At 44.5% G+C, this 16,208-nt stretch overlaps 2 protein-coding genes across 3 annotated transcripts; one reads left to right on the plus strand and one right to left on the minus strand.

The window, feature by feature from the left end:
• Positions 1–329: 329 nt before the first annotated feature.
• rab5if (RAB5 interacting factor) lies at positions 330–2,440 on the minus strand. Its single transcript, XM_053850581.1, has 4 exons — positions 2,080–2,440; positions 1,695–1,798; positions 1,483–1,612; positions 330–1,394 (listed from the first exon to the last, which is right to left on the minus strand). Exons 1-4 carry the CDS (start codon positions 2,185–2,187, stop codon positions 1,353–1,355), a joined length of 384 nt encoding a protein of 127 aa, XP_053706556.1. The 5' UTR covers positions 2,188–2,440; the 3' UTR covers positions 330–1,352.
• A 1,297-nt stretch (positions 2,441–3,737) lies between these two features.
• zhx3b (zinc fingers and homeoboxes 3b) lies at positions 3,738–16,050 on the plus strand. 2 transcript variants are annotated; one of them, XM_053850577.1, is made up of 7 exons: positions 3,738–3,992; positions 9,414–10,266; positions 10,345–10,449; positions 10,857–12,269; positions 12,719–13,396; positions 14,285–14,513; positions 15,419–16,050. In XM_053850577.1, the coding sequence occupies exons 2-6, from the start codon at positions 9,541–9,543 to the stop codon at positions 14,507–14,509; spliced, it is 3,147 nt and encodes a 1,048-aa protein (XP_053706552.1). In that variant the 5' UTR covers positions 3,738–3,992; positions 9,414–9,540; the 3' UTR covers positions 14,510–14,513; positions 15,419–16,050. The 2 variants fall into 2 exon arrangements, with proteins under 2 accessions (XP_053706552.1, XP_053706553.1); XM_053850578.1 differs by lacking the exon at positions 3,738–3,992 and adding an exon at positions 9,248–9,308.
• The last annotated feature ends 158 nt before the right edge of the window (positions 16,051–16,208 follow it).

The following is a 16,208-nucleotide window of genomic DNA, read 5'->3' on the forward strand; positions in this document are numbered from 1 at the left end:
GGAATGAACGCATCATGCCAATATGCTCATAATACAACTTGCACTTCGCCCCTACGGTCTGGAATAAACAACAACCGCACTTACCATTCACTTCAGCTGTTGCCTTAAAAAAACTTGAATCTGCCAAATTTCTTAAATGACCAATGTTGAGTCATACAGTCAATAAATTAAAAACTAAATGAAGCAGATCTCGGCTTTAAAATCCGAACCTATTTACACAGTTATTTCTTTTACCACAAATACACATATCACTGCATACACGAGCTGACATTATCAACTTGTCTCAGTTGTTTGCAAACTAAGTGAAAGCATCAGAAACACAGTTTTTGGAAAATGGAGGCCAAATAAAGCCCATGTTTAATGATTCCCAAAAGATTTGATCAGAAAATACAACACGTGGCATGTATCGAATATATCAGCATCCTCTCAATAACTTAGACCCTTTTTTTTAAAAGTCTTCAACTATAAAATACTGAGAAATGTTACATCAAACAGGATATAAGAAATCAATCCGTAACAATGGGACAGAATTTACAAACAAAGTTAAATTAATTTCAAAACAACATGTAAGACTTAGATATGGAAGCTACATGTGAGTACAAATTAAATAGTCACTACACTCCGAGGCTGTATCAATCATCAAAGAAGATTCCAGTCATACAGCGAGTCGCGACAGAGACAAGAGTCCGACTCTGAACAATTGCATATGAAGTCCGTATGAATGGTTTCTTCCAAATTCGGGTGACTTGATAAATAAGGTGAGGTTATTGTTTTGTAGTCAAATAATGAAGACATGACAGCACACACTCTAGGGAAAAGGATGTTTACATCCAACGTGTGCCAAAAAAAAATTCCAGAAAATTGTTGCTTTTGATGGTAAAAAATAACTATTAAATAACTCTATGTCCTGGAGTGCCAGACACAAGGTAATACTGTTGCACAAATGCTTGTCTGTGAGCTGGCAATAATAATTGATTGGTGATGTTCAATACAATCAGTTATTGACAGACATGCAAACTTCCTGAATCCCGGGTTTAGAAATGGCAATATTCAGATCCTTGCTCAGATCTTTAGGACCAATTCTACAAAAAAAATATTAGTGTTTTATCAAGGATGATTTACCGAGTGAATTTCAGTTTGGTAGAAGTAATGATCAGCATCACATTCTGATACAAGACAAATAAGAAGGACCACATTCAGCGTGACGCTCTTGTTGGAGAGACTTGGATTCCCATGATGCACCACACACTGAAGAGTCTTGGTACGAGCAGGGAACACCCATTGAGACGTGGCGATTCCCATTCCTGACACTGAAAATGTTCAAGTGTGTTCAAGCATTGTGTCATGGCTGCTCATTCAAAATGTAGAGCCGTGTAGAAGATGATCCAGACCACCTGGCAAAGACAGAAAACTTTACTTTCCAGAGAAAAAAAATATCACTCTCTGTGAGATAGCTGATTTAGAGTGGCATATAATTCTCACCAGAAATAGAGCAAAAGATGTCATGAAGCCTTCTTTGGTGAGTTCCCACGTGCCGCCGTACTCCTCCTCGTCGATCTGCTGAAAACTGCTGAAGTACACGTACAGGGCCCCAGCATTGATGATGCAGAATCTAAGTGGAGATACAATGAACAAAAATTCTCAAGGGTGTACAACAGTAAACCTTTCTGGACAGAGCTGGTGGGAGTACTTACATGGCTATTCCAAGAAATCCTTTCAACGGTGCGACCCCCCATATCACTCCGAGTATTATTGCGATTATTTGGCGGAGCCAGTATATAACATCTAAGAACTCATCCTGAAACAAGATCAAGTGACACAATTTCAATTCAGTCAATATATGGTTGTAAACAAAGAGAAGTGTACAGGTCAGACGACTAAATACCCACGTTTAGGATTGAAATAGGTATGAAAGGGAACAACATGCAGCACAATAGCAATGAATTACAATAAATAATGGTGTCTTAGTCAAGATGAAGTGTAGAATTGACTCAATATATTGGACTCCTAACAGTAGAGGCAACTCTTCTCTACAGACTCAATGGAAATGTATGCAAAAAAAGCTGATCCTGAACTGACCTTCTCCTCCCAAACGGCGTTACTGTTGAAGGCTTTGCTCCATGTGGACTGTTTAACACCACCATTCAGCTGAGGACCTTCCTCTTTCCTCTTGGAACTGTTCTTCATTATTTGCTTCCACTCCGACGTCGAGGACGCAAAAAAAGCTGAACGACGAAGCACCGCAGTATTAACTGTCGTTCGAAGCAACTTCACACGAAATGTGTTGGTTTATATTCGAGTATTAGCTGAAGACTCCGCGCTGATCTGTCAGACTCCAGTAGCTAGCCCGTGTGGCTCAGCTGCGCAAGCGCAATGTGGTTTGACCCGGTCAGGGACAGCCAATCAGGAAGTGCGACGTATGGTTCTCCTTGACTAATCTCCAAGAAATATACAGCGACACCAAGTGGATAGGTCGCGGAACAGACGAGAACGAGGAAGCAGATGCGAAGCCATTTCTCATGCAGAAAGAAATGAAAACCAACCAACAAAAACCATGTTGTGTATGTAGTACTCGCCTTGAGGTGACAGCTTTAACTTACACTATTCATAATCGTAATGTTTATCATGTTTTTTTTTTGTCAATTATTAAAGAAACACGTTTTCTTTATTTATTTTTTAATCCGCACACACCTTTTACGATATTATAAACGGTGCAATAAATCGCTGTAAACCATTCCAACACGCATCAAGGGAGTCATTCGATTCGATTGATTGATGCACTTCACAAATTAGGGAGTAATAGATTCGACCCTCTAAAAGCTAATGAGTTGAACGGTGCGCAAATGCACTGGAATAACGGCTTAATTCAATATTTGATAAAATATTTGATTTTAAATAGTTTTTATTGATTTATTGTCCGATTTCTTTTGGCTTTTTTGTGCGTTTTCACATTTTCGCGACACGAAAGTAATGTCAAATATATGTGACTCTATTTTAACCATGAAATAACTAAAGGTGTCGACTGTGGTGGTTTAAACATAATTAACGATAAAAAAGCATTTTATGAATCATGAAAAATGACAGATGACCACAGGCGGCCATGGTCAGGTGGTTTCCAGGGTCATTTCCAGCGATACCGACGCAAACTTTGGTACATAACTAGGAAATGTGCGCAGAAAATGAGAAGACATTCCCTCCTGTACAACACGAGAAATGAACGTCTTTTTCATTTGGACGGTAGAATAAGCCTATAACACACAAGGAAATATTTCTCTGAGACAGCAAGTTTAGATTTTTATTAAACGCAGACATACATGTATTAAACAACAATTATTTACTAGAATCAGCTATAACAGATCGATAACTGCCATCAGTCCGTGACAGGAGGAAAGCCGGAGGAAGGAAATGGATCGGCTCATATGGGACCAGGTGAGTCAAGCAGGGAGATTCGACCCAGAGTCGCTCTGTGAGACTGGAGCACTGTGAAATCGAATCTCACAAACGCCGATTGTGATGGTGGACCAAACAACTTGTGTTCCACCCAGCCTGGCCCCTTTAAGAGCGGTCACCTGTGAGGGGGACAGGTGTGTGTACTCTCATCGGGACGACCCGCAGGGCTTGGATGCACCGTGACCCGGGGATGGTTCTGGGTCAGAACCGCGGGTCCGGATGTCCACCTCCCCTCTCCTCTCGGCGCCGTTGAGCTCCAGCTCTCACGCCAACTCCACCGTCAGTGACGTCAGCGTCACGTGACCAGCTCTCCTCTCTGTACGTCGTCGTATTTTCCTCCCTACTGCTGTCGGCTTTAACACCAGACACAGTCCATAAACCCGCCGAAGAGAACGCGGGATCGGCCCGGTTCCGGCGACCCGTTCGCGAGCAGGACGGAGGGGAGTCGAACCCAAGAAGTTGCCATCAGTTCTTGAGCTCGTACCACTGTAACTTTTTTTCTTCAACCCGATCTCGACGTGAGCGGCGCCCCGACAAAGAAGGTGAGCGTTGTTTCGCGAGGCACACACCTCAAACATTTCTCAAACTTCGTGGTGGTCGTGGATCCTCACCTTCGCCGGGTTCGGTTCTGCCCAGCTGCATGTCGCCTGCTTAAAATGGCGACAGCCGACAGGGGGAGGAGGAGGAGTGTGGAGCAGTTGAGGTGCTGGGGGTCGTCTTCTTCGCAACTCTGATAATTTAATCATATGTTTTGTGGACGAGCCCACTAAGTTGAGGGGCTCACTCCCCTCGAGTGAAGCGGAAGATGAACATCATTTTAGGAGATGTTTGACGCGGCTGCGCAGTGAGCCTTCAGCGCATCCTGTTTGTGTTCATCTGGAAAATAATATCGTTGGAGTAGACAGAGGTTTCTTATGACATTAACACTTGTAAATCTACGTTTTAAACCATACTTAAATTGCAAACATTGTGAAATTCCCATTTAACCTAATTAGAACAGCAAGTGAAATGAGCTCACTGAATATTTTTTTCCCTCTCCACTTCAGTAAAGGTCCGTTTTCTGTCAAAGGAGAGACAACGCCATGCTCGGTTGGCGAAATAACCACAGAACATATTTGGTTACTGACGGCATAAACAAATGGGAACTGGAAGACCCAGCCATAATAAGATGAGGCGAAGCGCTTCCAGACTGCAAAAGCGTAGAAAACCTCTAGAACAATAACTGAAGGCTGAGAAGATGCCCGATCGTTGGGGTTGTGGTTGAGGACTGTTGGTTGTATTCCCTGGTGACTGTCGTGGGGAGAAGAGCACTCTTGACACTGTTTCTGGTTTAAAAAAAAATGAATATCCTGGAATGTCAGTTCTGCACATTTCACGAGTCACTTCATCTTTAAACCATTTTTAATGTTAAGTTTTACTTTATGTGCGACCCAGATGGATTCAGAGCTGTAATGTGGTTTATTTTCCCAACCAAAGAGAGGCCCGAACTATTCTTCCTTCATTTTATTGATTTAAAATATTATTTTCTGCCAGTTGAAATGAGATTTCTCCCACCCTGCAGTTCATGAATGTTTTCCATGCTGATGATTTTATGTGGCCAGTGACCTATGGCCTCATCGGACCAGTTAGAAAGCCTGGTGTAGGGTAAGTGGGGAATGCCTCTTTGCTTCAAGTGACATGGATTGACTGAATGCTGTCGCCAAAGAAGCTTGAGCCACTATAAATAAATATATCTTAATTAGCTTAAATGTCACATTTTCATGTTTGTTTTTGTCTCCTAACTGGTCAATAAGACCACAGCTGTGGACCCCTCTCTGAAGAATCGCTTGTCTTGAGTGTGTTCTGTGTCGCCTGTGCCTTCACTTGTTCCGAGTCCTGGATTAAACTAAGGCTTTGCCAGGCGTCTAATTTGTGTCTGATGTCAAACTGAGTTCCTCACAGACAAACATCTTAATCCAGCTCTCCTCTTGACCTTAAGTTCAAGTGGAGCTGGAGTGCACGACTGAAAATCTATTCACATAGGTCCAGCTATCTGAAATTCCAGTGTGACCCCTTGAATGACAACACGTAAATGCTATTAAAACATTAATAAGTATTGTTTTCATGTTAAAAATCCAAATTTCTTTTCCAGTGCAAAGTTTCCAGGCAACACTCGGTTGGCATTTTTGTCTGTTTCTGGAGCCACCACATCATGTGATAAGTGTGTAGTTTTGTCATTCCACCGTCCATTCTACTCTTGTTTCATTCGCAAGGCCTGTTACCACAGGTCATGTGAAATACAACCTTCATTATTCTTCTTCAAAATATTCAAATTACATTTGGATCTCAGCTTGCTGTATTGACCCATATGTCTTTGGCTATAGGTACAACTCAGCTCAAGCTAATCTCTTTTGAAGAATTGCGACACCTGAGATGTACTTTAGATACGCTGATCATCAAGAACTTCCTCGTATTTGTGATGACCCTCCACATCAAATCCAAAATATCATTTTTGGAGAGTCGGGACTTCCTGAGCCAGTAGGTTTGGGTCAGCAGCAGCTCTGCTCTGCTTGGCTGGTTAACAGCTTGTGATGTCAGCCATTTTAGGTGGGACAGCGCAGAGCATGGTGCTCCGCCATTTTTTCCTCGCTCTCTCACTCTCCCTTCCTCGGTCTTTCTTCCCTGAGCAGGAGAGTTTTAATGAGGGTCCTGGCGATGGCTGCGGCAAACCTGCCGCTACCTGACTCCAAACTAGATGAACGGCTGTCGCGTTGTGTCGCTCTGACATTGGTCTACATACATCTAAATGAATATGACGTGAAATTGACCGACTTGTTTGCCTTTTAATGAAATTAATTAATAACTAAAACCTCCATGTAGAATCTCCAACGATATGTTAATTCATACTAGGGGTTATGTCAAGAAGCTTCAGGCTGACATGAAAAAGACCTTTCGTTGGACAAATATTGATGGCTGAAGGTCTGAGAGGGAAGCAGCGAAGAGGATAAAAAGAAAAGACTGCTTCTGCATTTAGAATAAAATGTGTGTTCTATGGTTGTATAGCCATCTTCTGGGTGGATATTGGAAAGAATAGAAATGTGGTCGGTGATAGATTTGGCCACAGTAGTTTGGTTGAACAGTTCTGCACTACCTCAGTACAATGATCTAATACATTCGATGATATTCCTTTCACTTAGCTTTTTATAACTGCTTATAATAAGAGTGAACCCACACTAAATTTATCTTTGTGTTGGCAGGTTGTAGTGAAGCACACACTATTTATAGCCTCTGTTAAATTGAAGGAACTCGTGAAGGCCAGTTAGTAATGAGTGTTAGGATCTGTAAAGGTGTTGGACTCGATGGTGCTTACCTGTCGTTTCAACAGACCAAACAAAGCCACAAAAAAGGAGCCAACGTAGTTTCTCTGCTCATGCGCCGGGGAAGGGACAGGACAAGCTTTAGCCAATTGCGTTGCTTTCATACAGCAACCACACCTAGCTGTGAAACACCAACACTGCGTCAGTGGGACACTGAAATAGGAGCAGGGTCGGAGCTCTTCAAATACCACTCACAGGAGCAAGTGGAACAAACAAGTCCCATCAGAGTGGAGCACCTGATGGCATGGTAGCTATAGATCTGAGTAACATGTGCAATCGAGAATTTAGCTGGTGGGAGGGAAATGTGGTGGTTGCCATGGAGACAGTAACACACCAGTGGTGCTGCCGACCTGTCTCCCTGGGCCAAACTTGCTGAGAGAGGGAGGAGATGTCGGAACAGAGGGAGGAAGGAGGGAGTGGAATCAGAGGGACGGTTGGAAAGGGAGGGGGATCGAGGGCGAAGAGGGAGTGTTGAAATGGAGCAAACAAGGCATGAGTGTCCTGCGATGAACACTCATCCTGTCCTATAACAGAGAACTAGTTATAACACCTGAGCACACCATTAAGCCAAGTGTTGTTAGTGCGGCTTCGGAGCTGGTGTGTTGGATTTCTGCAGCGCTATAATTGGCCTTCGCTCAGGCGATCGAGGAGGCCCTGACAACAGTCTGGCCCGCAGATGAAAGGAGGTCACGCTGAGCTGAGTGATTGACCCAGTGTGGATAAAGTAGCTAATGAATCAGGAGGACAAAACTGTTTTCTCTGTGTGTCACTAGATCTCTTACTCTTAAACTCTCTGAGAACGGCTCCTCCGACTCGTCAGTAAACAAGCCTCACTCGTGCAGACGCTCACACGGGCATGCAGGCATCCACCCCCGCACAACACATAGAGAGACCCCCCATCAATCCCACCTCCCTCTTGCCGCTCACGAATCTCACAGGAAGCCAACACATGCAAATGCTGACACATTTACTGCTGACTTGAATCAAACCACGTCTTGTGGAACCATCACCATGAAACTAGCTTGAAATATAACCCAGACGTGAATAGTCTACGGGAGAATAACAATATCGTAGGCTAATTTCCTCACTCGTAAAATGTCTCATAAAGTCCAAAATATTTTTGCTGGGCCACATGCTGTTTCAAAGCCGTGACTTAATGTACTTTTCTACACGTTTTGTTATCTTCTCGTTCGATCAGTCCACTGACAATGTACAGTGGGTCATGGATCAGGCCAGCTCGTGTGCGACGTGTCCAAGATGGATGGATGGATGGATGGATGGACGGAGGAAGTGCGATTGAAGCGTGGAGCATGAAGGGGGCGTTGAAAAGCGGGGGATGGTGAGGGGTGTGTGGGGGACGAAAATTCCTCACTGAAACACCTCAGTGCTTCCTGCACAACAGTTGACACCCCTCCCTCGCCTCCTCACCCCTGAACCAGCTCCCCCATCCCCCACCATCGTCTCCTATTCGCTCTCGCCTGCCCAGCCATCAGGACCGAGTAATGGATGGCTGAGACTGCCCACCCACAAGCCTTCAAGTTGGTCATGTGATCGATGTGCCTTGGCAAAGCGATGCCCCCTGATGCAGAACTGAAAGGAAGGGGAGCAGGAGGGGAGCACAACTGTCCAAGCCAAGGGCAGAAACTCTCCCCAGGGGCTCCAAGCGGGTACAAGGGGCATCGCTTTCCCTCCATAGGAACAAAGTTGCCTGTTAACCCTTCTCACGGCACACTGACACACCCTCTTGGAAGAAACGACGACAATATCTGGCCACGAACAGAAACCAGACACGCACTAAGTCACTAAAATGACACGTTGCTGAAACACACTGACCGGAACAAAAAATATAAGAGCAGTTGTGGTGGCAGATCAAACAATTTTGTATTGCACTTGGGCACCTATTAATGCCATGCTGACATGTTGGATGTGCCACGACAATGTCATAGTCGTTTCGGAGGGTTTTGTTTGAACCCAAAGTTGCCTAAGGAAAGAATACAGAGCAGACACGCTTGAGGTTTTACTTGTTGCACATAAATTGATCGGTGTGTGTATGTGTGTACACGAGTGAGTCGTCGCCCTGAAGCGCCTTTCAAAAAGTGAATCACTGTCTCAGCGCGTTGGAATATGCGCCTCATTTTGACTTTTTGCGTCGATTGTGGATCATCGACACATTATACTGATGGTTGGATCTCCAACTGTGGCCTGTTCATTGAGGTGGGCCAAAAGGCTAACTGAGCATATCCAAGGTGGACTCTACTGATATTTGGCTAGGTGTGGCGTGGAACTACAGCAGCTTAGGATTTCTCAAGAAGTGCTCTCTCTGTGGGGGTGTGTCTGAACGAGGGGAAGTGAGACAGAGCGCATGGGGGAGGGGAAAGAAGGGGGCTGGACAGGAGCTCTCCCTAAAAACCCAGCGAGAAAACGGCCCGAGATTGTTTGCATGTCCACCGAGATGAGAGAGGCATGAGTGTGGTGAGGATTTCCAGGATCAGGGATTCAAAGGTATTTTTCAGTCATGGATACCAATGAATCAATTTCATTTATTTGGTACAAACATCTTGTCACGTGCTGCTTCTCAATAATTTTCGATTTGCTTGTCGTTTCCAGGTAAATAAAGGACGGCGTAAAAAGTCGGCTACGATGGACAAGTCCCACCCTCGACCCTGTTACAGACCAGTGCTGTAGTCAACTTGAAGCAACTCTTGGATTCCATTTGACCACCTCTCCTCACACCATGGCTAGCAAAAGAAAGAAGACTACGCCATGTATGATCCCGAGCAAGCATGTTCGTGTATTGGAGGATACTGAGCAGGACTCAGCATTCCACTTCCAGAACAAGATATCTGCAGGGGGCAGACTCAGCCCCTTGGATCTGGAAGAGCCACAGAGAAAGGTGACTTTGGATGATGTCAACGAAGTCGTCGGCACATACACGTGCAAACCATGCAACTTTAAAACGCATGACCTTAATTTATTCCTGGATCATGTATACAGTGGACACCCAGAGTTTCGCTCAAACCCCGGCTTCCTCTGTCTGACCTGTGAGTTTTCAGCACCTAAATTTGAAGGCCTGGCCCTGCATAATGCCAGAGTTCACCCCACCGTGTTAAACACCACTCTGCAGCTGAGGAAGAAGGAAAGGGGGGTCGTGGTGGAGCAGAGTCTGGTTTCAGGGCTTGATCCCGGAAAGGATAACGAAATTTCCATCACAAAAACTCCAATCATGAGGATGCTGAAGTGCAAATCGGAACCCAAAAGGATCGTAGTTTCACACTCTTCTTCTGAGGACACATCTTTCGACCCAAATCCAGTATCTGCTCCCAAAGAGCCTGTGGTGGCAGCGGTCACTCACGTTTCAACAATTATCCCCAACGGGACAACCAAGGTCTCTTTGCCCTCAGCTATCCAGATTGTCAACGGCTCTGGAGCACTACCCTTGCTCAAGACCCCCATTACACAGGTTGGTAGTTAGAATGGGTAGCATGACAACAGATTTCCTTGTGTATCTCATCTGAACATGCTTTCTCCCCACACGAAGGTGGTGTCAGTGGTTCAGAACAGAAACCATCAGTCATCTCCCAACACCTCATCAACTAACGGTGTCTCCTCTTCCTCCTCCTCCTCCTCCAAAAATCTGCCCAAGGTAACAGGTTCTGTGTGTGACTTACCAATATAAACATATATTATCTCCCAACTCATTCCACCAAATGGAATTCAAGTTTCACAGCCTATTTTTAACCAAGCCAGGTTCTGCTGGTTTATTGTCGTGAGAGAGTCAAGTGGATTTTAGTAACCTGCACTCAGCTATCAGTACATGAATCAGCTTGTCCGCTGACTCGTGTTTATTATGTGGAGCCCAGCCAAAAAGCAAAAGTATTGATATATTTCTTATTAGGTTGACTATTGCTGTTAATGAGTCATGCTGTCGAGTGAAACAGCCACTGACCGAATAGGAATGGTTTCTCACGAGTCCCCGTAATTTGGTTTGTTAACATGTCTTATTTATGATGATCCTTCCTGGACTGTTTCTCATTTTCTTTTTGCATCCAGGTGATGATCCCCTTGAGCAGCATCCCCACCTATAACGCCGCCATGGACTCATCATCTTTCCTGAAGACCTCTTTCAGCAAGTTCCCGTATCCAACTAAGGCGGAGCTTTGCTATCTGACAGTCGTCACTAAGTTCCCTGAGGAGCAAATCAAGATCTGGTTCACTGCCCAGAGACTCAAGCAAGGTATCAGTTGGTCCCCAGAAGAGATTGAGGAAGCACGGAGAAAAATGTTCAACACTATTATCCAGACGGCACCCAACGCCAACCAGAGTCACCACAGTCCGGCGCAACACACCATCACCGTTCTTCCGGCCTCACTAGGAGTTAATGGAATTCCTCAGATCCTGCAGGGTTCTCTGCAAGGAGGAGTAATCGTCACGCAGCCAGTTGTGGCCAATGGAATCCAGGTCAACAGTGCTCCTGTAGCATTAGCTGTCACACCAAAGCCTCAAGCGGCAGCCCGTCCAACAATGCAGGCTCGGCCTGCTGCCGCCATGGTGGCAGACAAAGGTGCCAACACGGTGGTGGGAACTGTAGGCAGCATCACGGGGAGCATAACAAGCAGCAGCAAAAGTGGAGGAGGGGGCAGCAGTAGCGTTGGCAATTCCAGCCGAGCAAGTAGCAGCAATACCAAGACGAGTGGGGTCAATGGGAAATCTAACAGTGCACATATCAGCAAACCTGCTAAGGTCGCAGCAGACGCGGACAAATTACCTAAGGAGACCAAAAAGACGCCAGACGGTAAATCTGTTAACGTGAAGAGTAAACCAGGAAATAAGGAACAAACTAGCAAAGAACAACCGAGCAATGAACAAAATGTTAGTAGCAGCAAAAGTGAGGCGGCCGTTACAGAGGATGGGGAACTCACAACAAGAGACTCCCTGAACCCTAAAAGTGAGAATGCCTCCTCTCCTGCCTCCAAATCGGCATCATCCTCACCTGCAGCCTCAACTCTCTGTGACACCAGTTTCTCCAGAGGAAAAAAATCTCAGGTGCAGCTCGGTGCTCTCAAAGGAAGTTTTGAAAAAAATCAGTTCCCTGACCAGGAGGAGGTGGACCGTCTCATTGGCCTGACTGGACTCACGGTACGAGAGGTACGCAAGTGGTTCAGTGACCGGCGATACCACTATCGGAACCTCAAAAGTTCCAAATCCAGCACCGGGGGAGCGGGCAAGTCCGCGACAGAAGGGCGCGCAGGAACACCTGGAAGCTGCGCAGACGGCAGCGACAGTCCAATGGATCTGTCAGAGGGCAGCAATTCTGGTGCAAAGACGCCTCAGCGAAGTCCTTCGTCACAAAGTCCAGCCGCCTCACACACACCCACGTCTCCCACCACTCCCTCCAGACGACATCCCAGAGCAGAATCCCCTGACTTTACAGCAATACGCTACAAGGAGAGGGAACACCAGCAGGTACTTGTGGGGAAATAATTATACATTAGCCATGTATGAATCTGTTTAACCGCCATGTAATACACTGCAGTCAAGAATCCAGACAGGTGTGTCAGTATGAAAAGCGCATGACATAGTTTATCTCCCCAAAGTTTAAACCTAATGTTTTTTATGAGTTGTTTACTCAGTGTAACAGTCATGAGCAAGTAGTGCCTGAAACACTTGTATGACTGCAACAATAACGTTTAATGGAGACAGTTTAACACCTAAAACACGATAGGAAGGCCACCGCAGAAAAACCAGCTGAACCTTTTAATGCTGACACAACAGAGGAAGTTTCATTGCCGAAAGAGATCAGATCTGTGTCTCTCACAAAAGCTAAGTTTAGAAGTACATAACTCTATTGTATTGCCAAGGTCCTGTTGAATTGGTGTGTTTAATAAGCTTTGGCCATCCTCTCCTTTCTACAGATAATAGCACTCGAGACCAGCTTTGCCCAAGACCCGGACCCATCAGAAGAAGAAGTGGAGAGATTGCGCTTAGAGACCAAGATGACACGGAGGAACATCCATGGCTGGTTCGCCGACAAGAAAAAGAAGCTGGCGGCGGAGAAAAAGAGAGAGGAGCTGGAGCAAGAGTTGAGGGACGAGGAGACGGACAATGATGGAGAAGAGTCTCATAAAGACGACTCTCTGGAAAGTCTCAAAGTCAATCCAATTAAAATTAACCTGAAGATGCTAAAGGTGACAGAAGCAAACGGTAAAGAGGAAAGCTTAGAGGGTACCGCCGTGTCAGGTCATTCCAGCATGCCCTCGAAAACACCCTCCACTGTCACTGACAGACCCACCCACTCCCCAAAACTCACCACTGGCCGCGGGAAGAAAACCGCAGAACAACTACACACACTCAAACTGGTTTTCGCAAGGACCCACTGGCCTACTGCGACTCAGTATGAAGAGATGCTCTCGGCCACCGGACTGCCCAGAGCTGATGTGGTGCGTTGGTTCGGTGACTCGCGCTACATGCAGAAGAATGGGAACTTGAAGTGGCTGGAGACGTATCAGAACCTAGTGCTGGAGGAGGACCGGAAGAAAGAGAGCTCGCAGTTTGTGGAGGTCAAAGAGGACAGCATCAACCCTAACTCGAAAGTAAGAATCACATTGCTGACAGAAAATATTTTTAAGCCATAGTTATTTTCACTCTTTAATCTTTTAGATGTCTGCAGAATCAAGCAGACATCCAAAACTCCTCACTTGAGTTGCAAATTATTTAGACGTCCTCATCTCATCAGCATGTTCCCTGGCTCCCCAGGACCTGTTTGTTTCTTCTTGTCACAACTGCTTCCTTGTGAGGGTGCTTTGTTCTGTGAGCACTTTCATAAAACAGATTGACTTCTTTTTGTTTCCATACTTGGTGACAAAGTGATTTGACTTCACCTGCTGTTGAAGTCTCCAAAGACATAAGCAAGGCTTCTAATCTAAAACTACGCATTTTAAAGTCAACAATAATGAGAACTTATACTTAATACTTGAGTAATATAATAGATAACAAAGTTGTAATATTAAAAAAGGGGAATTATATCCATCATTTCCTTCCTTTCCTCGTGGTGTTCATTCAAGGATCTAAGAAAAAAAAAATCCAGTTCAGAATGTATACCTCCTAAACTGTGTTGAAAAGGAAATAGTTATAAATACTATATTCCTCAATAATAGTTGCTACAATTATATTTATGTACTACTTTACAATGATACAAAAACTTCATCCTCAAAACAAAATCTTTACAACAATAAAGTATGAAACTTAATATGAATTATGCAGCAAATCTTTTCACTCATACTCAAAATGAAAATGATCAGAGGGAACCATTATTTCATAAAGCCATCTATTTTCATTATTCCATGTGTTTTGCTCTGTTTGTATTGGATGGAAAGAAATTCATCAAGTTGCCAGTTTATTTCAGCCGAATGAAGACAATATTTAGTACTGTATTTCTTATTACGTTACTGGTTAAATGACATGGATGTTTTCTCCAACAGAAGGAGCCGACTGAGGTCGCCGTTTGTGGTTCGACTAAAGAACTGGTGCAGGACTGGCTGTCTAGCAAGATGTGCGTGCCCAAAAGCGAAACCTCACAGACAGAGAGAAAAACAGAGGAACCACAGAGTCTGGCACCAAGGACGGACACAGGAGAGGACGTCAAGATGGAGGAGTTGGCGTGTGGCGTCGCAGAAGCTTCAGAGGTGGAGTCTGAAGCTCACTAAAAAGGTACCAGCCCTGTTTTGACTGCCGTGTTAATCTGGGTCAATAATGTTTCAAGTCAGTTTCTTCAGGCTTTTTACACCAGGCCAGGCTGGTTGAACTCATAGTTCCAGTCCCTTAGTCCCATGCAAATAGGTGATGCTTCCACAGCATAATAATAGTAATAATTAGAAGAAGAAACTTCAAGAATTGTTTTGTTTGAGCTAAATAAAACAATTCAAACCGATTCAATATTGCTAAGGCTATATCCTTCATCTTATTCTACTTTGAAGGTATTTATAATTTAAGCACATTATGTTGCCACATTTGTTTCATCAATGAAACAAATTGTTTTAAAGCAGTAATAGTCTGAAAAACCACCGGCAAAATAGTTAGCATAGCAGCGTCTCAATTAAAACAAACTAGTAGCAAGACAAAACCTTTTCAGCTGCCGTCTTACTTTTCCATCATCATTTTGATTTATTAAAACGGTACTCACTGTTTGAAGGTGTGAAACTTGTCTTTTTGAAGCTCTTCGGACTACATTAGCCAAATGTATAAAACATTAAATTACGATAATAAACTTCTTCACGTGTGTTTCATGGATGTCAGTCTCCGTAGTGACTCATTACTGCCACGCAGGTTACAGTGAGAATTGCACTTTTCCTGAACGCTAATAATTGGATAAAGAAAGACAACAAACTCATTTTAAATTAAAAATACAGCACACAGCAACAGAGTCAGAGATGCGGGACATTGAGCTATGGTGTGTCAGTATTGTGACTTACGTTCACCTGTCAGATTGGCATCACTTTTTAGTGCCTGAAGTCATCAACTTGTGATGTATTGAGGCTGAAAGTGGCTTTCAGAACTGAAAGATTTGAGGAACGGTGGCCTGGTTTTGTTGTTAAATTTCTTTTCATCTTCCACAGGCACATCGACCGCGGAGATCTTCGGCACCGCTGGTCTTTTGTTTCCCATAGCCTGTGGAGAGGACGACAGCTTTTCTGGTAACACAATCACTGGATGCAAATGAGCCTTCAAAGCTGTTGTTGAAGAATCCCCCCCCCCTTTTCCCCACCTCCCTGACTCGGCTGTCATGTGACACTCGGCCAGATGACCTCCCCCGCTCTGATTACCTCCTCCTGGCGCTTGCACCTCGTCAATAATGTCACTTTCCAGCAGGGCCGACGCCACAGCGGACCAATGTAAAAAAGAAAAAAAAAGCTGCTGTGGCCTTACAAATAAAAATTCCTCCCTCATGCACTCACACTTTGGATTCACGCTTGCAGATCGGCATTGAACATTTCCCCTTTGCTGCTACTAGGATTTTTTTAGACGCCATTTCTACTGGTTTTGTATTTCTTCTTACCGCTGTAAAGTCTGGGTCCAGGAAGATGAAACAGAACCATGTTTGTGTTGTAGCAACGAAAGCGCCGTCTTCACATCAACAAACGGTTGTTTATAAAGGAACTTTGCTACAAAAAAAAAAAAAAAAGCTTTGATCAAAGTTGCAGAGTTGTTTCATTTCTACTGAGATTTGCTGAATAAAAGAATGTAATTACTGTACGACAGCAAGTTCTTGTCTTACTTGTATTGATGTTAATAAAATTGTAATGCTGTTAACAGCACAGTATATCGAGTTAATAACGCCTGAGGAGGCCGCACAAGTTTTGTAACTCGGCGAGAAAAGAGGCTTGTTTGGTGTCTTCAGATTTAGCA

Source organism: Synchiropus splendidus, chromosome 18 (genome assembly GCF_027744825.2).
Source record: "Synchiropus splendidus isolate RoL2022-P1 chromosome 18, RoL_Sspl_1.0, whole genome shotgun sequence".
Classification (NCBI taxonomy): Eukaryota; Metazoa; Chordata; class Actinopteri; order Syngnathiformes; family Callionymidae; genus Synchiropus; species Synchiropus splendidus.